The 24,254-nt window shown below is 36.7% G+C and overlaps 2 protein-coding genes across 2 annotated transcripts; one reads left to right on the top strand and one right to left on the bottom strand.

Annotated features, from left to right (window-relative positions):
• Window positions 1-15,801: 15,801 nt before the first annotated feature.
• Window positions 15,802-16,867, bottom strand: LOC105230024 (uncharacterized). The gene is made up of 3 exons (XM_049452612.1): window positions 16,791-16,867; window positions 16,321-16,678; window positions 15,802-16,174 (listed from the first exon to the last, which is right to left on the bottom strand). The coding sequence occupies exons 2-3, from the start codon at window positions 16,415-16,417 to the stop codon at window positions 15,927-15,929; spliced, it is 345 nt and encodes a 114-aa protein (XP_049308569.1). The 5' UTR covers window positions 16,418-16,678; window positions 16,791-16,867; the 3' UTR covers window positions 15,802-15,926.
• A 2,442-nt stretch (window positions 16,868-19,309) lies between these two features.
• Window positions 19,310-20,360, top strand: LOC105229974 (general odorant-binding protein 68). Its single transcript, XM_011210512.3, has 3 exons — window positions 19,310-19,434; window positions 19,510-19,858; window positions 19,927-20,360. Exons 1-3 carry the CDS (start codon window positions 19,387-19,389, stop codon window positions 20,133-20,135), a joined length of 606 nt encoding a protein of 201 aa, XP_011208814.2. The 5' UTR covers window positions 19,310-19,386; the 3' UTR covers window positions 20,136-20,360.
• Window positions 20,361-24,254: the final 3,894 nt, after the last annotated feature.

The following is a 24,254-nucleotide window of genomic DNA, read 5'->3' as shown; positions in this document are numbered from 1 at the left end:
AAACAAACAATTTAGAAGAATTTAGGCAGCGTGTTTGACATGCGTGAATGGAAATGCTAAAATGCTTTATCCGCGGGGACATTTAAGGTTAACGGTAATTTTCGTTTTTTATGTAGCTAGTTAATGACCTTTTCATTAACAACTCTCAGCAATTTTACTATGCGATAAGATAAGGATTAATGTGTAAATAGAAAAATATTTGGAGAAACTAATAGTACCTTTGAAGAAGCTTGTGGGCTTAAGAGTAATTTCGACGCCGACAAAATTATCTGGAGAGATATAAAAAGAGACAAACAGTTTTACAGAAAGCAATCGTGTGTTTCGAAAAAAGAGTCACATGTCAAATTTCCAATCATTGCAACTCAAAATGTAATTAAAACTCTCCTCACTGGTAGACTTCTTTTGAACCCGCAAAAGGATAAATTAATCACTCAGAAGAAATTATGCTGTATATCAGTCGATCTGGAGGCCTGCGGGCAGTCTGGCAACCGAAATCGAATACGAAGGCTAAACCAGTCTTCCATCTCATTTCCCATGATCACAGAAGCCCTTAACAGAAATATCCCCCCAATCGACACATCGTTGACGACCTTTCCAATGACAACGAAGAAAAATGTGGAACTGGAACATTCACACGCTATAAGAACCATCACGACTGCATGAGGAGATCGGGGAAAGTCAAGCTTATAAGCTCAGCACCCTTGGCCTATTTTCACCCTTAATAACTAGTTATTAACACCATAGATGGCGTGTATGTATTACCTGTATTCTGGTAATCCAAGTAAACAACCTCTAGCGACGTTGACATTTTGATTTGGACAGGACTCAAGGGATTAGAGACCATGTGGAGCTAAAAAGAAATTTGGACAGAGCATAAAGAAAGTTACTTATAATTGCTTGCACTAGTTTGTTTTCGACATCCAATGCTCCTACGGATAGATTTTTTTGCTTTTAGCAATCTATGAGCAATCTTGTGAAATCAATAATTAAATTCTAAGGGGCCACAAATACCTAATTTCGCTTGCAAATAACAGGAAGTATTATTAGTATTTTTAAACCTTAAAAGGTTTACCGAGGTTAATACCTGTTGAATGTATTCTTGTTCTTCAAGTTACAACTGCAATTATAACTATGAAGTGCTTAGAGTAGAGATCATATGAGGGTAGGTTATTTTGGCCGGCTATCAAGCCACACATAGACTTAAGGTCCTTGGTAATACCTGATAGAGGTTCGGTTTAATTTGAGCTGAAGTGATTGACATACAAGATTTCAACGATTTTTGAGAACTTTAAGAGCGATTCGATAAGTAATTTTGAATCTTCGTCTAGTTCCGTGAACAGCGACACAGCAATATACTTAAGACGGAGTTGTTCCAGCGTCTTGCATACTTCTCTTCCCTTTTGCATGTATTGTCGTTACTTATCCTCATCCGGCTCACATGTGATGTCAGTAGCCAGTCCTGAGAGTAAAAAGTATACAAACTAACGGCCTATCGGAAATTTCATTGTTATTGTTTTTAATGAATTCCGTATTTCTAGTACTGGTTCGGAAGACCAACAAATGACTCGTTGACCACTATCATCAGCTATTTCGTTTCCCGGACTTCCTTCGTGTATGCGAACCCAGCCCATATGCAGCACCTTTCCGCCAGACGTTACATCTACTGCCTCCCTGCGTCTAGTAGCTCAGCTGTCAACATTGACTAACACTCTTGAATATTTCCAAAGTTTCGGGGGAGTTATGTCATTCAAATATTATGAATTATTCAAGATAAGATCTTATTAGCTTCAACGGTCACTATTACTCAATTTAAATTAGAAGAGGGTTAAAATCATAGACTTCAAATCAAAATGAACTAAAAAAAACCTTTTTAATTATTAACTAGTCCCTCAATTTTTAAGATAGCGATCTAAAATTTTGAACACTTTATTCTCCCCCAAAAAGCTTCTCATTTTTGAAATACCTAAATCGGATATGGCTGACATACAAACTGAACAATCAAGCTCTTGTATGAAAAACTTAAGAAATGCACCTATCAAAGGTATTATAGCTTCGATTCAGCCGATGCTAAGTTTTTGCTCATGGTGTTCTTATAATGGAAAGCTTTTCACATCTCTCTACGAGAATTGCCTTTTATATTACGGTTGCTTTTCTGATTTCTTGAAGGACAGCTAACATTGTGTGCCACTCAGAAACTACTATACCGCGTTGTTCTAGAGACATGGTGACGACATGTCTAGTTTTACCACAAAAACAGACAGCCATTTGCTCGGAAGTGCTTCGTGCTCGAACAGCTTTTCTTGGATTCGACTCATCTGCAGTTTACTTTCGGACTTATATGCAAAACTCCACAATGAATCAGCTGTCAATGTCTTGCATTATTAATGTATTCTAATTCCACTAATGACCATAGTGGTCTCAATCTCACGATAGATCACATGATAATCTTGCAATGTCAGTTTGTGCACAGCATCAATAGTTTCCGGAAAAACAACTGATTTTGGACGATCTTTACGAAATTTGTCTTGGTGTGACCTGCGACTTCGGTTAAATTCAGCATGGCATCGATACACACAGCTCCTTAATAGATTTTCTCCTCTAAGAATTGAATTAAGTTCACCTACGTCGAAAGTTATACAAAATATTTGCACGAAAATTTTAGCGATTTAATACCAATTTTTAGTGGAGAAGAATATTTTAAGTTACTGCGAACAAAACAAATAGCGCCCGTGTGTCTAAACGTTCTGAGTAAGCATACCATCAAAAAGTCAAACTTTACGATAACATTGAAAATTTTCAGATTTCAATACTACAAGTACTTCTACGAAATTCCGAAATATAGAAAGCAACCGTACAAAAGACCCTTCTTCAAAATTCTGAAATATTTATTTATACCACAAGTACCGGAAAAAAACTATTACTACAGCTTCTCAAGTTATTTACTACTGTATGTATGCATATGCAGCTGCCACATAATAATTAATTCTCTTTAAAATGTCCATATGCTCCAATCTACACTATTTACAGCCTAATTAGCTATAAACTCCGCTAATAACTCACTTCCATACTTGTGATATTTGCACATAAGTGTATGTATGTATCTATATATTTATAAATATAAATAGAAATGTCTTCACTTGCAACTTTTAATCATTATTTGCACTGTTCCAAGCAAATGAAAACAAACACTGCAGACTTGCTCATGCTTACATAAAAGTATGTGCATGTATGTGTGCATAAATATTTGTATTATCAAATATTTACTTACGTATATACTTAAGTGCATAAGTACTTGAGGGAAGAGTAAATTCAACAGGACAAATTTGCTGTGAAAGCGTTTGAGCTTACATATCTACAAGTAAACACATAATTATGAAATAAATGTGTAAATAATGGCCGTTTGAGACAAGTGTGCGCAAATGCATAAATACATACATAAATAAACAAAAACAAGATACAAGATACAACAAAGTTATAAATTTAACTCTTTTGCTGGTGAAAAGATAACAAGAAGACTTGGATATTGTGTATATTTGGATGTACTATAATGTCTAGATGAATCTTGAGTCTAAATACGCTACTTACTTCCTTATTTAACATGCTTATATTTAACATGCATCATTGTACACAAGAGTTATACATACACAGGCAGTAGTAGGTATGTAACTGCCAAAGTTTTCAATCCAACAAGCAGTATCTACATATGAGAAATAGTAGTCAAGCATACAGCATTTTGCGCAAATGATTATCTTGCAACAATTTTATTGCAACTTCTTGAAAAACTGTAAGTATAACTTTGCTACATAGGCAATGCTGAATTTTTTGTGTTTGTTGTGTGGTTTTGATTACTTTCGTTGTAAGACATCTACTACTTACTCCGAGTAACACTGAAGAAAAAAAATTTTCTACGGCCTTTCGGTCCTTCTTGACCCCCTGTTGATTCAAGAAAGCTGCTTGCAAGTATACTAAACTAAATTTGAAATGGAGTTGCCACTAAACAAAAAAAGTAAATTTAAAAAGTGTTACATACCGTTTGCCAAGCATTAGGTATACGGAAACATGTTTCGAAAAGTGGTCTGGAAATAACATATTATAGAATAAAGTTGCCAGCTATCAAATACTTAAAACTGAACTAAATTTTGCCAAAATTTTAAAAATCAAAAGGTGTTTTCGAAAGCCTTTGGGAAAATATTTGGTTGCTTGGTACAATGAGGAAGCTCCTGAGCGCCAGACCGCAGCTGGTCGCGCTTAGGCTCTCATTAGAATCCTTGTTCTCCCAGTTGACAACGAAATTAAGCCTTTCTAGCAACTCAATGGTAGAAAACCTGATATTTTTTCAATCCAGCTGTTCAATGTCTTTTAAGTTGGCGTGTTAACAGCCGTACAGTATATCCAGTCTCATCCAGTTGAAGACTGGGTGTTCGCATAGAATCGACTCTGCATTCCGCCGAATCTAAATTTCACATCTACTGAAGCTGGGAACTTAAGGGTAGGTGTCCTGTCAAGGCCCCTACAATACCATTATGTTCCCTTTTGTTTATAAGTAGAAACTTTTTGGTCTATCCATCATCAACACTACCCCAAAGTAACTTTTTGGTATGTGCTGTGTTGCTAGTGTTCCAATACCTCCAAGGTTCATTGCTTCAAACAACCCTTGAAGGAGCTGAATGGTCTGGCGCAGTTGATATTAACCGAGTTACGTACTGAGCATAACCTAACAACTTAGTATTGACGCGACGGATAGCGGTTATTGTCACTGGGCTATCCATTAGAAGCTGTTGGTTAGAGCAGAAACCCACTTGGCACCTTCTATTATGTCGGCAGCTCAATCAGCTTCTTCACTCAATATAAAATCTTTTTTTTTAACGGAAGGGTTTATTCTGGATATTCTGTATATAAAATTTTTCAGTTTTTTGATCGGGCAGGACTGGCAGGCCAAAAGTTAATTTTTTTAGAGAATTTTTTAGATTTATTCCGCGGAAAAGGGCTGAATCCCCGAAACAATTTTACAAAATCTTACTCTACTAATAATATGATACTGATTTCTTCTTCATTTGAGTATGTACCCCTACAAGCCAGTCATGTTTTTACGTACTAGTTACATAAAAAACCAACATTTTTCCACCAAAATAAAATTGCAAATTCTGCAACTTGCAATCAACAAGATATAAGAGACAATTGACAATTTTTGTTTGCAACACTCGTCAGAGATTAGACTGGCAACCAGCTGACAAGACATTTGCTCTCATGGTACAAGCAGACAAAATGCTCACCAAGTCGTCGAGCGAGTGTTTAAATAGGCTCGAGCATGGAAATTTTTATATCTAAATGCAACATGTTTCTTCGAGTGTGCTAACCTCGCAAACAAATATTTTGGGAATACCATTGAGTGCACGATTTGTCAGCTCAGCCATGTGTATGACCTCTGGAGAACATTAGAAGTTGTATTTGTGGATTTTTTCAATTGACAATGAGGCGGAGGATTTGAAAATTAAGCTTGGGACACACATATGTTTGAATTTTTGTTTGAGGGCATACTTTTTAAAATACCCTTACATATAAATATTCGTATAAACATAAGACATACATATGTGTATTTAGTATACTATGTTCTAGCGAGGTCTTGCAAATTTTACAAGTACTGTCTGCCACATGCGACGGACTCAGGCATCAATAGCAACTTCTGTATTTCCCAAGTTGCATTGTAAGCATGGCATATACAATACATATACATATACATAAGTATGTTTAATAAACTTTTTATATTGATCGGCTTGGGTTTTGCACAGGTGGCAACGAACATTATAAAGGTTAAGCTGCAAAATTGGTGATCAAAAGAGGCAACAAAAAATTAGCAACGCAATACATATTAATAAATATACTTATTTGTTGATGTATCTGAGCCCAGGCTCCCTGTCTTCCATGTGTTAGCAGAAAATATGGTATACATTCGCTATTCCGAAAGAAGCTTATGTTAGCCAATGAACCTCCCTTGACCAAGTGTGACAGAAAAAGAGAATCTGTGAAGACTTGATTAACTACGACGGTCTTTGTAAGTAATTTCCTAAGTTTATTGAAGAAGTTTATTGTTTACTGTCTTGTTAAATTCTACTACACCTCTAGAATATTTTCTTAATTTTCAAGTTGATCCGAGTAATAGTTTCGGAGATACAGCCTTGAGAACATGTGCGCTCGGGTCTAACTAAGCTAAGTGCGCCGTCCTTAAACGCGTTTTTCTCGAAACTGTGTCTTTGATGTCGATTGGTAAGGTTTCTCGAGAACAACTCAACCGATCTTCATGAAATTTTACACAGAAAGAAAATCAGGCATCGGAAGTTTCCGGCTTCTTGTCGCAAAACCGGAAGTTTAGCCAAGAGAATGTCCACATGTTAAGCAAGTGCTTATTGGGCCTGCAGTGTACAGTGTAGATGCCACGTGTATACGGGATTTTTCCGGGAAGTCTATTGCAATATATATTAACCTAGTGAGGTTATAACCACACAACAACAAATATGCTTATGCATGTCTGTAAGTTGTTTCCAATATGTTTCGCCCTCCACTTCCTCCTCCTTGCGGAACAGCACTTTTAAGGTATCAGTTCTGGTCCTACCATCGTAGAAGCAACTGCAGAGCGAACAAGCTACTCAGCCAGTTCATTCCCGGCTACTACTACAGTTGAGTTGCATTTAGCTGCAAACTAATACGCCGTTCAGCCGTTCTATACACTCCTGCACCAATAGCGATTTAAGATCGTAGGCTGAGAACGCTTAGAGGACCGTCTTACTATTGCTGAGTATACAATGCTTTTATTGTGATAGTTGCTTTGGAGTTTCGTTTCTACAAATCGACTAATAGAAAAAATGCTTAGAAAATGCTCAGAGAAACTCTCATAGGTACAGAATATTTGGTCCACGGTCCCGCGATGCTTGCACCAATACTTTCCGATGTTTGCGAGCCGTAAGTGCACTATTTAATAGTCTAGCATATCTTCTAATGCTGCCGTTCCCTTCCAAGTTACACTTATCAGAAGATTTAGATCAAATAACAAGTTTTGTATACTCACGAGTGAATGTAGCACAACACAAACGATTCAGAAGTGATTTCCTGTAATATTTTAAGCTCCAATTTGACGGTCGCAATAAAATCCTCAGCTAAACACACACCGTCTTCAGTCATTTTGTACGCTTCTCATTGCAAACACATTAATTCCGGCATCGATAGCGCAAATTCTTCGAGTAGCAGCCGATAAAGCGTCGAATTAGAATCACTTCATCAATTACAGATTAATGATGCGCTGCGTAGGGAGCGCTAACACGCCAAAATTGAAACAGAGAAAATACCGTTATCGCATCTGCATATTTTCGTAATTTTTCAGCGCAAATTTTGAAAGAAGAGCGGAAAAGAACATAAAATAGACAATAAATAGTTGGTGGAGAAAGAAAACAGAGCAGATAAAAAGTAAAAACCTGTATATGTGTGGCTGTAAATGTATGTGTGTGTGTGGACTGTTATCAAAGAATGCCTGCCACAAATGAATTATGGCCAAATAAAAATCACGCTAATAAAATCATTTCTCAAAAATTCGTCACACCATTTCGGCTCGGCTTCAACACACCGGTATATTTCGTACTTCACTCTTCGCTGGCTATGGAAGCGTTGTTTGTTTTGTCTTTGCTCTACTTTTCGCTTACATACTATGTGTGTGCGTAAGTGTTATGTGTATATACAGTTATAAAGCATTTGTCTGAGTTCACTTGTGTGATTGTTTGAGGCAAATCGGTTTTGTGTGCGATTCCTTGTGGACCCCAAAGTGTTTCACTAAAATAGATTTTCAAAAGCCTCACAATGCGCCTAAAACTATAATGTGTATTTGGGTTCTTGGAGCGCAAATTTAGTACTTTACTGCACAGTGTGTCAGTTCACTTACCAACGTAATTTTTAGAAGCATCGATATCGAAGAGTTAGATATAATTTAGCTCATATAAATGAAAACGTTGTCTTTGAAAATAACCCATGCCGAATTTCCTGAAGCTATTTCGACAAATAAAAACTTTCCACACAAGCACTTGACTCCGATCGTTCAATTTGTATTCCAACTATATATATGCCATAGTGGTCCGACGTCGACAGTTCTGACAAAGGGAGAATAGAATATATTCAAAATTTCAATTCGATATCTCAAAACCTGAGGAACTTGTTCGGGTATAAACAGACGTTCAATTTCTTTGACGTAGAAAACATCTAGGTTCCACTGATTTGGATTGTAGATTTTCTGTTATTTTTCAGCAAGACAATCAGCTAGGACGAGGACTAGGCCGTCTTTACCCTCATTTCATTGAAGTGGCAACTAATCGATACTCCGATATTATCTAAGGTTGGATCTAATGCTGGGTCCGTGAGCTTGGCAAACGCTAGCCAAAAACCATAACTTGTGCGACTGCGAGACCTTTTGGAAGTGAAACGCAAGAAGTAATCTGAATCAATTGCTCTTAGCCTCGACATCTCGCCGTCATAGTAAGCTTTCTGACTGGATACTGCCAAAAGGCCCACAAGCGATGAGGTTGTATATCTTATCGGACGCAAATTGCTGAAACAGTGCAAGAGAAAGCGAGGTTTTCTTCTCAACTATTCAGCTTTTGCCAAATTGAGCTTGAATCATCTCGGTAGTCATATTTTTGATAAATCTATCGAAGTTGCTGGAATAGATATTATCCACCTTAACAAATTTCTGGTAAGCTAAAAGCCTTTCATCGATCCAGAAAGGTCTGGTAATCCAAGTATAGATATTTTGGAAGTCACCCGCCTTCACAACTGCGTAAGTGAAATTCACCTTTTGCTATCAGGACCAACCCCACGACTTAACATTTGCTAATAGTATTTTGCAAATCTCAAAAAATACTGGAACGCAATAGACATCTTACTTAATACGAATAAGAAGATTCAGCATCTCTTCGCTAAGGGAATAATATAAGATTACCCACTAAATACTTAACTTTGGAACTTATTTCTGACTCTAAGTTCCCAAAGAAATTTTTGAATTTTTTAATTCAATTTATGAAAATATCGGTAATATTTTACGACAATTTCAAACATTTTAAACATCCCACATTTTTTTATTCCTCTTCGACCACTGTACCTGATAATACTAGGCCTGAGAGCGCAGAAAGATATCGAAAATAATCAATGTTAAAAAATTTCATACAATTTGTCAACTGAAAACGGCCTGCAGCCAGCAGCTTGCCACCAGTAACAACACCGGGCACTGACAGCATTGCAACTGACAGCAGATATAAGATACCAAGGGGTGGGGGAGTGCGAGATAAAACAAAAAGTTGAAAAATACCGCAAAATGTGTGTTGCTCATTTATCGAAAGTCCCGAGAGATGAATGTTGGTATGTACGCGTATGTATATATGTGTGCAGAGTAGTGTGGCACAGATAACAGTAAAGGGGATGCGAAGACAAATGTGTATGAACTACCCAGAGGAATAAAAGGCGCACACATACATACGAAAATAGGTTATGTATGCAGGCCTACAAGTAACTATGCGAGAGCGAGTGTGTGTATGTGTGCTGCTCGGCGTTTGAGTTAACTTTCCCAAACAAAATGCCCAAATTGAACTCTAATGAATAGAAAAATAATTTATAAGCAAATAAATGCGATCAGTGTTGAAAAATTGAAGCCGATAGCTAAATGGATGCTTTGCGCTGCAGGGGAGTATTTGTGTTGAAATTCAAAGGGGAATTCAGTGAAAATATTATAAATGTTTAAAAGGTATTACCGTAGAGAAAGGTTGATGAATGGTGGGGGATGTTTTTTTTATGGGTACAATTTTTGAACTCTTTGAAAGTTTTCAAAGTAAGGTAAATTCATACTATTATTTATGCTACATATTTCATAGCGTTTATTTATGTAGTTATACAACATGTTTTTGCAGTTAGCTATAAGTGGCTTAGGATTATAAAAATGCAGTATTTTTTAATCTTAGCTTTTGCAGTTTATATGTCAGGTCATTTCCTTATCCATTGTATAAAAAGCTTAGCTATGGCGAATTTTATATTTTTATTCCTAAATAATGCTTCTTTGCAGTTATCAAACTTTTTTTGTGGATTTTTTATTTGAACAAAATTACAATGATAAATACTTCTTCTTACGGAGTTCAACTTGACGATCTAATAAAGCAAAAATCTTTATAGCATAGCAGACCTTATTTCGTCAATTACAATCTGAATGTTAGATTGCAGATTTCGTATCTAGTTTTTAGCTTAAACTTAAGTTTTGATGTCCTTTCACAAAACGTAGTCAAACGTAAAGTGATGCTTTTACCCCCTGACTGATTTATGGAATCTTCTATTTGGAACCTTTTACTTAGGTTTTTTTGTTTTTCACGTTAGGATGGAAAAGTTCACGAATATTTTGCCTATAGTGCATAGCAAGAAGTCACCGAGTATGGTATTATTAAATATTTCGAACATCACTAACGTCATTCTAACAAAATTACTTACATAAAGTTGTATCTCATCTGGTTGTTGTTGTTTTCCAAATAATATATACACATACTGCTTAATCGGATTAAAAAATTGTGGACGTTCCGGTTACGTAGATCCAGCTATCGCGCAGCAGTTGTTCTCCCTTTTCGCTGCTTGGCACAAATTTATTGATTGAGATTCCAAGTGTAGAGCTGGTCTTTCCAACGAAAAAGAGGACTTTCATCCATTCAGACGACATGACCTAGCCAGCGTAGCCGTTCTCTTTTTATTCGCTGAACTATGTCAATATGGTCGTATATTTCGTATAGCACGTCGTTACATCGACTACGGTATTCATTGTTGTTAATACGCCAAAGACCATAAGAATTTTTCTCTCGAAAACTCATAACGTCGACTCTTCCATGCCTCTGCACCATGAGGGACTTATAGAGTTTGGTACTTGTTCGTCGAGACAGGACTTTACTTCCTAATCGCCTACTCAATCCTAAGTCGCACGCTATGGTAAGAGTTATTCTACATTGGATTTCGACACAGACCAAGATAGATCGTCTTGCCTCGTGTACTAGCAGACCTATTTGTTTCGCTGCGCGGTTGCTGAGGTCAATGATATTGATATACCTTATAGAAAATTGTTCCTTCTCTGTGCAGATCTGCAGCTCGAATTATTTTCTCCAAGAGTAGGTTGAAGAAGTCTCAAGATAGGAAGTCGCCTTCTCTGAGACCTCGTTTTGTATTGAATGGTTTGGTATTGTTTAACGTCAGTCTACACAGCCGTGAAAACTATCCTTGAATTTGAGAGACGTTAAGATGCGATTTAGTATTTCAAAATGCTGAAACTGTGAAAATAAGTCATTTATGCAGCGAGTTGTTACATTTGATTAAAGATAGATCCAATTCGGCAAACCCTAAGGACAAGCCATCCATATCAACGTAAGCAATGCTTTGTGTGGCGGTATCAAAGGGAGTGCTCTATTATGAGCTTCTAAATCCCGTTGAAGCTATTAAGAGGGAACTCTACCGATAAAAGCTCATCTAACTGAATTGATAGATTTTCCAAAAACGCCGGGAATTCCGGTTATAATTATTTGAAAACAGCGGTTGGGAGGCTTTGTTGCACATACCTTATAGTACAAACCTTGCTCCTTTTGATTACCATTTGTACCATCATAGGTACCGCTTCCACAGTAATACCGTACACATCAGAATAGCATATCAAAACTTTTATTTTAAAAATTCTGTTTTTTAATGTAACGCTTCTTTGAATACTCATTTCAATCCATTGATTAAATGAATACTAGTTCGGTAGTTAAAATATTATTTTTCCTGCTTTCAACAGCAAAATCATATGTTGCTTTCAATGAGCTTCCCTGTAAACATAAACGCAAAGGCTCACAAAAATATTTATCAATTCAATGTATTAAGTCTTTTGTGCACCAAATTAATCCACATTCATATATATTTCCGATATATTGCCTTACCTCAATAAATGAAGGTGTTGCTCACGCATCCACTTACAAAATAAGCTCCAGCCCATTTTTTCTGCAGTTAACCTCAGAGTCCATACTGCTTGTTGCCAGCCAATTCTGGGTTGGGTTAGGTTGGGCACCTGGTACTCGTTCGACAAGCAAATGAGCTTATTTCGAGCTGTGCGGTTAATTAAGTAAAATTTATCACAATATTGTAAATTATTTCAACACCAAGCCACCGCCAAGCAATCGCAGACAAGCCTACAAATATGAGTGGCCAACGGCCGCAGCACGCACGTTTAGCCGCAGTTAACACGCAAAGTAATATATGTAAGCTCATCTGTATGTATGTAGGTGTAGTTACTTCATGGCGAATGAGATTACATTTGTTTATACAAACATAAATTTTCACGTAAAATACACGGCTACATATAAAATATATGAGGACAAACGGCATTTCCTACTTTGGCGCGATTGCACCCACTTATGTATTTATATGTATGGGTGTTTGTATGTGTGTTATCTGAGTGCCTGCCGCCGTTAACACTTTCGTGGCAGTACACCAAGCCGCCAGCAGCGGAATGCCGGCACTGTGTCCTTTGTCAATGCAGAGCACATTGCTCATACGCCGTGTAGGCCGACGCTCCCAATATTTAAATATACGCACATAAAGTGGCATGTGCTTGAATCATATTGTTTGTTGCGCCATTTGTAAAGCAGGAAAAGGTTGAAGTCCTGCTGCTCGTTGTTAAAGAGGACATTATAACGGGTGATTTTTTTGAGGTTAGGATTTTCATGCATTAGTATTTGACAGATCACGTGGGATTTCAGACATGGTGTCAAAGAGAAAGATGCTCAGTATGCTTTGACATTTCATCATGAATAGACTTACTAACGAGCAACGCTTGCAAATCATTGAATTTTATTACCAAAATCAGTGTTCGGTTCGAAATGTGAAAATCCGCTTTTTTATCGACAAATTTTGTTCAGCGATGAGGCTCATTTCTGGTTGAATGGCTACGTAAATAAGCAAAATTGCCGCATTTGGGGTGAAGAGCAACCAGAAGCCGTTCAAGAACTGCCCATGCATCCCGAAAAATGCACTGTTTGGTGTGGTTTGTACGCTGGTGGAATCATTGGACCGTATTTTTTCAAAGATGCTGTTGGACGCAACGTTACGGTGAATGGCGATCGCTATCGTTCGATGCTAACAAACTTTTTGTTGCCAAAAATGGAAGAACTGAACTTGGTTGACATGTGGTTTCAACAAGATGGCGCTACATGCCACACAGCTCGCGATTCTATGGCCATTTTGAGGGAAAACTTCGGACAACAATTCATCTCAAGAAATGGACCCGTAAGTTGGCCACCAAGATCATGCGATTTAACGCCTTTAGACTATTTTTTGTGGGGCTACGTCAAGTCTAAAGTCTACAGAAATAAGCCAGCAACTATTCCAGCTTTGGAAGGCAACATTTCCGAAGAAATTCGGGCTATTCCGGCCGAAATGCTCGAAAAAGTTGCCCAAAATTGGACTTTCCGAATGGACCACCTAAGACGCAGCCGCGATCAACATTTAAATGAAATTATCTTCAAAAAGTAAATGTCATGAACCAATCTAACGTTTCAAATAAAGAACCGATGAGATTTTGCAAATTTTATGCGTTTTTTTTTTTAAAAAAGTTATCAAGCTCTTAAAAAATCACCCTTTACAAGTATGTGTATAACTACGAGTATACATATATTTATAAATTAAACCATGTATAGACTTATACATCTGTTTTCATGTAAGATTGTCGCTGTATCCTGCCAAGCGGTAATCGTTGGCCGCTAACTAGCTGGTTTTATAGGCATTTCCTGCTCGTATGTAGCATACGAATGTCGCTACAAATTGTCTGAACAACAACAACAAAAAAGTAGTCGCTATATCAGTTCTTACATGTATATACCAATGACTTTTCATGTCATATTGTATTTTTTATTGAAATATTACAATGATTTTTTTGAATCGAATACCAAACATAAAAATATAATATACTTACTTACTGTTTTGATCACTTAATGAAAAACTCAGCTGCAAAAGCTTTTAGGGTTTTAACCGCCTAAGTAGTATTAATTTTTATTTGAAACTCCTAATCTACTCATACTTGTCTTAACTAAGTAACTACATACTCCCATTTTTAATCATTGTGTCTGCAGAGAATCTTTTTTGGGAACATTATAACTTCAAACGTATAGAAGAGAATTACTCCTAAGTCAAAAAACTTCAAATTCTTTGTAAAAATTAAGTTCGTGGTTTCTGCTATAAGTATTGCTTATAGTGTTCAAGGCCAAATCATTAATTTTGTCCCGAAAGAAATATATACGATCATTTACCTACAAAGTAAACAGGCAGTGACAGAAAGCAAAATAGTTTTTCCCGCTCTTTTGACATTTCTCTTCAGTCAGGTTTGCCTTTTCATCATGTAAAGATATACGATCAAACAATGAGTGTAAATTATTAAAATTTACAACCGAAATTCGGAGCCAGTGGCTTCAACTTTAAGAGCGCTACGTCCTTTTTATGGCCATAATCGTCCTGTCTCAGATCAATAACTGTGCGTCTGGTTGAAAAATTTTAATCCAAACGCACAGTACGAAATGTTCCCGTGCCATTGAGATAAAGAGGTGCACGTAGTGTCGAGAATATTGCTGCCGCTGGCGTATCAATTGAGGAAGACGATTTGACGCCGTTAAACTATTTCCTGTGGGGCTAAGTCTAGTCTATGATCTCTGCCGACAAGCCAACGACGATTGATGAATTTTGTGCGAATATCGTTTTATGCTTGGAAACCTTTGAAAATTGAATTCAGCGTCTAGACAGCGTCTAGTTTTGACATTAGCTGACTTAGTATTGCTTGAGAACGCATCAAAGATGGACACCTGTATTCAGAAAATATGCCAGCTCTTTATAGATAAAACTTAGAACACTAGCCAGGTAATTTAAAATGCGAACAGCTTTCATAGTCCTAATACCATAATATTCAATGACTCGTCAGGTTTCGTCCATTCTGTGCCGATTATTTTGATTTGAAAGGCCGCACTGTACAAAATGTACTACTTCCATTGCCCAGGAGATAAACAAAGATATTTTATGCTCTATGCTCCTCTATGACCAAACTCTTAATACGAATCTGTTGTATCAACAAATGGACTATGGCCGAGAAGCTGGCAATTCTGGCCAATAGTGGAGACATTGTGCTCCATCAGGACAACACCAGATCACATATATCGATAGTAACTCGGTAGACACTTCGGGGTTTGGGAGGCACTTACGTATCAACCTTATGGTGGCAATTTGACAACCAGAGGTGGCCATGTATAATGGCTACTTGTTCTTTTTAAGGGAAATGAATTTGCAGTGAAAAAACTCTCCTCAAGGTATGCCCAGTTCTTTTTTAGGGAACAGAGAATTCTCTTAGAGTGACGTTATGAAACTATGAAACTATCTACAAAATACCAACAAATTATCGAACATGGTGCGCCTTTGACCTAAATCGGGATACTCTGATTATGCTAAACTTCCAACTTATTGCAAAAATAAAGGATTTCTAAAGGCATTTCAATGAATCTTGAGTATTCCAAGGTAGGACCGTCTCCTTATAAAAGAGAGTTACAACGATGCAATTACCTAACAATCTTAGTCGGTTGTGGTTACGCCTCAGACTTACTGTTATCCCCAGTTTTCTACTTCTTACTGAGAAAGTAGATTTTTTAGTTAGAAGGGAAGTAAATTCTTAAGATAAGCTCCGTCTAATAAATAAATATTTAACGAAAATTATAAAAACAATATTATATTCTCTCTTTATTGGAATTTTTATGAGAGCAACAATAATTTTTGTCTTAAATATGGTAAGCGTTTTTAAAACGTAACAATATATATTTTCTTTAATTGGCATATGAGGAGAGCATGGAAAAACCACTACCGAATTAAGAGTCGAACTCATATTCCTCCGGTGGAGTTAAACCATCGATCTTATAACATTGTTCCTTTGCTGATTTACATTCTTGCTTTGCTGTTGTTTTTTCGTCACCCTCCCACATAAAGTATGGGCACGTTGTCTTCCTATGATACTCAGCTTGGCATAAATAGACGAATGTGTAATAAGGTTTGCAGGCTTTCTTAAAGAGAATCTTGCTGGCGGGGTTACCCTTAAGCTTGCCGTAAGTCTTTGCAGCTGAAAGAAAAAGTTATTCAGGTTTTTTATTAAAAAAGAATTTTTTTATAAAAATTATATTAAAAAAAAACTTAAAAAAAATCAAAACAAAAAGGTTTCAAAAAAATATAAACTTACTTGAACTTGAAAACATTTCGTTTACTCACCATCTTTGCGACAATAATCGTACATTTCAATATAATATTGCTGCTCTTTGGGACGATCCGCATACGTAACCGCGACATCCTCCTTCACTGCTTGCATATCAATATCCTCGCTGTCTTTGGTCAAATAATTGCGGCTTTTATAAATGCACTCCACTAAACACTATGCCAGCACAGAGGAAAATAAATAAGTATTTAATTGTTTCTTGAAAAAATTTGAACAATTATTTACTGATAAAAAGCCAATCAATTTAGTGGGGCTTTTATCGTCCTCTGCCGGAATTTGGTCCTCGTGTAATAGCACGCATTTCGCGGTTACCTCATCGAAGGTGATATGTAAATTGTCGCAGCAGCCTTTGCGCTGTTGACCATTATTCCAAATTTAGCGAAAAAGTAACATAAAAAATTCAAAAATAAGTATATCATCAATATTATATCATTCAGAAATTGTTTCTAATATTCAAAAGCGTTACCGCGTTGCTGCACTTTTTCTCATCGAGCGTGCCAATATCGCTGGCAGCCGTGTCTCCAAAAGCTCTGGAAAATAACTAAATAAAAATACTCAGGCATGAATATAAATATAATTGAACCTTTTAACTTCAGTTGCCCACCTTCACACATATCACAAGACACAAAAACTCACTTGGCTGCATTCTTCCGTTATGGTGTTCGAACACTGCGCGCAGCAACTGTGCCTCTGGTATTATTTTCTGCTAAAAATATATACAAATTTTAGCTGAATTTAAAAATATATTTCTTTTTTTTGGTAATGACCTTCGAATGTACATACTAATACTTCTGTCAATTTAATTACTAATTTAATTGACCCATTAATTAAATCAATGAAATCTTAATTGAGGCAATAGCTTCATTGAAATTTTTAACTCATTTAACATTTTTCTATTTTTGTAAACAAGCTTTGATAACTGATATAAAATAACAAAATAATTACGCAATTATTTAAAATATTTTGGATGCAAATCACCAGGATGAATACATACCAGCCTTTTAAGTCGACGGATGAAGCCATCTCTTGCATTATTCCAAGCCTTTGGGATATCCAATTTCTATCTTGTTTTCCTTTTTCTTGAATAAGTATGACACATATGAAGAAAAGTGACGTTGAGCAATACCAAAAGCTCCGTCAGGATCGCGAAGAATCAAACGAGGTTACAGACATGGCGATTCTACTATTACAGGGCTGAATAGAGAAGATATAATCTTCTACAAGAGTGTACAACTGCCGGCATACGCCGATAACATCGATATCATTGGTCATAACAACCGCGCCGTTAGCTCTGCTTTCTCGAGGTTGGACAAAGATGTGAAACAAATGGGTCTGGTAGTGAAGGAGGGTAAGACAAAATATCTTCTCGCTATCAAACGAATAGACGTTGCATTCGCGACTAGGGTCCCACGTCAGCGAAACGAAAGAACGACTGACGCGCCGCTGTAAACTCCAATAAAGAGGAAGAAGTTTTGGTCAGTCGAAGAAAATGTACGAACACGAGGCTTTCAGTTTTTTTTTTTTGTTAAGCAGAGCCACACATACTCTGCACCCGATTAGCTTTAGTTCCATACGGATATATACTTATGTACAAATTTCATATGCCCAAGAAAAGTTGAGATACTCGTATACTAAATATGACGGTTTGAGTTGGTTTAGGTCGTAGATCCGAAATCGATGGATCTCACTTTTACAGATATTTTTTCTTTGTGTTACCGAACCAATCCCAGCCACTTCGCTCAGAAGTAAAAGATGCAAAAAAGTTGAAAAACCTGAAGTGAACGAAGTTTTAGACTTTTATAATATGATTGAATCCCTTAACAATATTTAGTTACAAGCATCAGCAGACAATGTTAAAACAGTAAATGGTTTTCTGTCGTAAAAAATAGACTAACTGTCGTTTTCAAAAACTACAGCAGTTTGACCATAGCTTTACGACTTCTCTCTGGTACAATCGATTTTCATAGACAATTAGTTTATTGATTTAAAATTTCATGTCGAATTACAGTTCTTTTGGGGATTCCGCCATGATAGATCAAAGCCTTATGATCCACTTTCTGGTAAGATGTGAATATAGAAGTAAAGTATTGCTTCGTTATGGGAAAATGTATATTTTAAGGATTTGGCAGATCTGAATAAATAATTTTGGGAGCCGGAATCAAATACTCGGAGCTGTATCTCAGACGAACCCTTCAAGCTTCCGGAATACTGCAGTATTTCTCTTTGCGGTCCACATTCAGCAAAAAGACGATCTATATACACGTCGATAAGCGACAATTAAAACAATATTCTTACATCTCATTACGTCAGTGAATGTTCTTAGAAGCAGAAAAGCAGTAGATGTAGTAGAGTCCAGGCCACAAAAGAATTCCGGGAAACGAAATATCTGATGAGATTAACAAAATTTCCAATGTCTGGCTACCGAAACAGTACATGTGTAGGTAAGTCACTAAAAATGATATACAACGATATTTAGAAAGGGCTGACAGTCGGAACAGTTCAGGATGGAATACATTAAGGACATTCAGGATACCAAAACTCAAAGCCTGGAAGAAAAACGCACATGCTTTTTACTCGCACAGTCCCGAAAGGACTGCAAGAAGGTTGCAGATCTAATGACAGGTCACAACCTATTGGCATCACATGCGAGCCGAATGCACACAAGTAACGACGATACTTAACGCTTTGATTAAAATCAGCCTCTCTCTGGTATTACTCAGTACCAGTATATTTAAAAAAAACTTATCTGGTATACATAACTCTACATAAAGTTGGATATATACTACAAAAAAAGTAAGTGTAAATCACAACAATATTTTATAAATTGTCTACTTGTGCCAGCCATTTCACATTTTATTCGCTATTAGTCTAGAGTTTAACGACCAAATACTTAAATTAAATTATTTACAATTAAATAAGTTTCGCTAAATTGAACATTGCTTGATTTGAAAGCGTTAACAAATAGATAGTGCTCGCTATAAAAATGTAAACTTTCACGAAACTGCGGCAAACACCGAGAGCAACAATTATTGTGACGTATCTACTTTCCACTGAGCTGCGCTATGAAGAATTTAGCTTTGATAATATTTTCCATCATTTTGGTGTTGAAGGTAATATTACAACTTATTTTTTAATGTATAAAAAAAATTAAAATTCACTCTACTACAAACGCGAATCCAACACAGCTCAGCAACTCGCTTAAAATCGACTGCGACAATCCCGAGTCGATTAAGGAGGATCGCATACACTATTGCTGCAAACATCCCGATGGCTATCAAGAGGTCATAGACTCCTGTGCCAAGGAGACAGGCTTCAAATACATCAAACACGATGAGGAGGCAATGGTCGATATAACGGTTGATCATGCCATAACTGGCACGTGCTTTGGCAAATGTGTCTTCAATAAACTGCAATTCATGAAAGGCGCTGATTTGAATATGGCTGCGGTACGCACGCACTTCGAGACCAAATTCAAGACAGACCCTGAATATGCAAAGGAAATGATTAATGCATTTGATCACTGTCATGGCAAATGTGAGTAAATTGTACAAGTTGCACGATTTACAAAAAAAGATTCATATCTGTTTGTGTTCATCTCGTAGCCGTTGAGAACACCGCGAAATTCTTATCCAATCCAATCTTCCGCCAACCCAGCGCTGAGTTCTGCGATCCCAAGCCGGGTGTTATTCTGGCCTGCGTAATACGTGAGTTCTTCCACAACTGTCCTGCCGATCGTTGGGCTAAGACGGAAGAGTGCAACACTGTGTTGGAATTCAGCAAGAAATGCAAGGATGCACTGACGACTATTTAAAAAGCGGTTATCGTGGATCGAATGTAAATTGGAATAATGAAAAATAAAAATTGATCGCCTGAGAAATTTGAGTTAGAAGATGACATCCAAATTTTATTCTAGAAGGGTTAAGGTTATAAATATTAACGCACACATTTTTTGTAGCTGTAAACTAGAATTCTTCTATACATTCTTCACTAATAAATGTTTTGGCTCTTTTGATAAATTGATTTTTAATTACACCTCGAAATACGGCAGTTTGGCCGGAACTGTGAAAAATTTGACAAATTCAATCGAAGAGTACTCATTATAAAACAGATTTGAATCCGACAGACAAAAACCGACATTTTCACGTATTTTCATAATATTATTTATCATCACCTATGAAGTCTGAAGTGAGTGGCCGAGGGCTGATATAAATAGTACCAAATTAGTTTAGTGCCTTTGCTAAGGCAAAAGTTATATATTCCTCTACAATAATGCGCCTAATGTAGGCAACATTTAATACTTTCTCAATAGTTTACTGGTTTCAATTCTTAAGAAGGCCCAAATCTATCTTAAACTGCTTTGAAAACTATCACAAATCTTAAAAATCTAACCACTTAAAAAGCTACTTATAGTTATATGTATTACCCTAACGAAATTCTATTTCTACTGCACTCACCGTCGCCACTTTTGGAGTCAACCCCTCCTATTGTCATTTCGTCACCTCTTTTTCTGCAAAATAAATTACAACTTCCCTAGTTTTGCGCTTTGTTGCAGGCAATTTGTATTCCAATTTGTGGCATAATGACAAACTCTGTGTGTCGCAGCAAAGAATTCGGATTTTGCCATCCGTTGTGCCTGAAGGAAATTCGCCTAGCAATTGACAGTGGAGCAGTGCTGCCTCTTTTCTCTTTTTCATTCATTTATTTATTTTTTTTTTAGTGCGCTCCCCTATAAACTTGGGTAATTTCGCATTCAAAAGCAGCACATGAAAGCTGCCAAACTTTTTGCCGCTCAACTGTAATATTTACAATTGCAGTTTGAGATTTTATCTCCCACGCTATTCATGCCTGCGTTTCGTACATTCGTCAGCTTTCTCATTTTGCCATCATTTCTTTCACCACTCAAAGTTGTTAAATTCAATTTTGACGTTATTTTGTGGGAAACAAAGCGTTCAAATACACCGAATACAAAACGCAACTTTTCCATGTTATCACAAACTGGCAGCGCTGACGACAACTGCAGCCTCATGCAACAGTGCCCGCAACTACTTATGCATGGGGCAGGGTTCTGCAGATGAATGACTGATGAGCAGTTAACCTAATAGTTTTATAGTTGGCCTATTGTTGCGTAATTTTTGTTTTCACTTTTCATTTGTTCTGCACCGAACAATTTAAATTATTAAAACAAACTTGCAATGTGACAAAAGATACGATTTACAGAAGTCTAAACTTCGCTCAATGCCATTGTTATGTACTATTTCTGCTTTTGGTTACAAAAAGTTGGGTTAGATTCTTGTTGGAATATGTTAATTAGGGTTATAGAGCATTATGTTAAGTTATGTGGGTTGGTCTAGTGTTAGGTTAGATTGTTTTAGATTAGACCTTATCACAACGTAGCACTGTGAATGGCGAGAAGTTGTTGAAGAAGAGGCGTTCTGGAAGGAGCTCTTCGTTGAGATTTGCTTTAGGCTACTGGACTTCTGTAATGTTATTCAGGCAGAAATGGCTGCTCTTAAGATAGCAGTAGACTTACTACTGCGAAATGAAACCAATTTCAGGAAGATAAGTTTTCACTTCGACAGCAGAGTGGAAAAATGGTGTGAAGCTTGCTAACTTTGCGGTGTAAGTTTGTCAGAAGTGCCTGTACTCATTACTTCAGTAGTATTCGTTTTAACGTACAAAAAGGTGAGCTAGCAAAAGAGGCCACACACACCTCGCTCACATCGATGAGAAAAGTGTTGGATTTCCGTTATCGCCCACTGTTCTAGCGCTAGACCTATAGACCGCGCGTGAGTTTAGCAGACGTTGGTCGTCGACAATGATCTGTCCGACCGATCAAACCTTTAAGATTAGGTTAGGTCCAATTGAATACAAATCTCCCTAGACCAACTTTAGTGTTGAGTTGTTTAGTCGAACAGACCGAAACCCATGTTTAATTATAAAACCTTCATCATCTCTTCACTTTACATGCTCTCCTTCTCGTTCTGACTTGTCGCCTCAACATACACCTACCAACCTAACCCACTAACTTTATGGTGACTAAGGGAACATACTCTAAGGCCTGCATTTGAAAGAGATCATCTTCTGAAAATAAATGCCAAAAATGTTCTTTCGGGTGCTAAAAAAAAGTTAGGGAACCTCGTTATGATCACCCTCTGCGTACATACGTTCTTGACAAATTTATTTTTTTTTAATATAAAAGTAAGTATGTATTATGTAAAATATAGATATATTTTAAAATCATTCAACATTTATTTAAAATTTTATTTCCCCATGAACTTCATTCAATAGCTTCTTAATGTCATAAGCATTTATCTCATATACCCATGTGCACACCACTGTTGATGTTAAAATTTTGACAATTTTATAATATTCAAAATTCCGGGATTTACCATATTTCGGGACTCTTTCAGCTGATATTCAATTTAGACAAATTTGTACTTTTCAAAATTTAATTTCGGGATCCCGAAATAATTCGCGACTTATTGTGCGAGTATTCAATTTTAGACAACTATGAACATTTAAAATTTTCGGGATCTACTAAACTTAATTTCGGGATCCCAAAATATTTCGGGACTTATTCTGCGAGTATTAAAATTTAGACCACTAAAAACATTTAAAATTTTCGGGATTTACAAAACTTTATTTCGGGATCCCGAAATATTTCGTGGCTACTTGTGCTAGTATTCAAATTTAAACAAATATGTACATTTAAAATTTTCGGGATTTACAAAACTTATTTTCGGGATCCCGAAATACTCCGGACTAATGGAAATATTATTATTTTAGTTTAATTAAAATACTTTGCGAAAATATAACTCTTTTTGTGTGACTTTTGTACAGTTTTATGCTTAAGCACCCAATTTCGAAGATCAGTTGAAGTCTACAAAAATTAAAAAGATATTGAAAACGTCAGCATAATAAAAAATGCCATTCATCCACACACAGAAAAACAAATATTTGAATAAATGACTACTAATCCCGAAAATTTTGAATGCCGAATTCAAATATTTGTCGTATAATATTAACATAGAGTCTAACGGAATGCACAGCTGCAGGTCACACATTTTGCAATTTTCAGCGCCATTTGCTGCAAGCGTGAAAATTTATTTTTATTTGTGTTGTTTGCGTTTTTTTATGCGCTTTGCACCGACATTTCCTTTCAGATTGCGTTGTGTTGCAAAAAATTGTGGCAATAAATTGCTGGCACCAAGGTGAATGTGAGGCATAAATATGTATCTAAAAAATATCTAAAAATACAACAGCTAGACATGGCTGTGGGGAGACAGAGCAATGCAAAAAATATCCGTTGAATATGTGCGTGTTTGTGTACCGACAGACATACATTTATACACACATGCATTCTAAAGGAAATTCTACATCAATTCATTCAATATTTCTTAGTTTACATTTCTCCTTCCGACCCTTCTGGCCTCACCTCCCCCAACTCCAACAAGTTGCTGAAATAATTTGCCGCACTTCATAAATTTACAAACACACAAACACACACAAAGCGGAAACGGAAGTTAAAGCAAATAAATTCAAGTACCCACTTCACAAGTAACGAATATCGAACAGTATGGATGTGCAACAAAACAACAGCAACAACAACAATACTGGCTGCAATAGCACAAGTGTTGGCTAAATAAAAAATCCAGCCAACGGCGTATAAATAAATGCGAGAGAAATTTGTTAGCAAAACTGCCGGAAGCAGAATTCCTTTAAGAAAATTATTGCAGCGCTAAGGAGTATAATTTCAGCAACAGCAACAACAACAAAGCGAAGCTACAGCAAATTCCAAAAGTGGAAATAAAGCAGCTGCAATAACTAAGGAGCATTTCGAACAGCTGCAGCTGACAATAATACGCTTGTTCAATGCATGCGCTTGTTTGAATGTGTGTGCGTGTATGTGTATGTTCACTCTATGCGGGTG

The sequence above is a fragment of the Bactrocera dorsalis genome, chromosome 3, assembly GCF_023373825.1.
Source record: "Bactrocera dorsalis isolate Fly_Bdor chromosome 3, ASM2337382v1, whole genome shotgun sequence".
Classification (NCBI taxonomy): Eukaryota; Metazoa; Arthropoda; class Insecta; order Diptera; family Tephritidae; genus Bactrocera; species Bactrocera dorsalis.
Note: the sequence above shows the minus strand (reverse complement) of the source record. Positions and strands in the feature narration are given on the sequence as shown.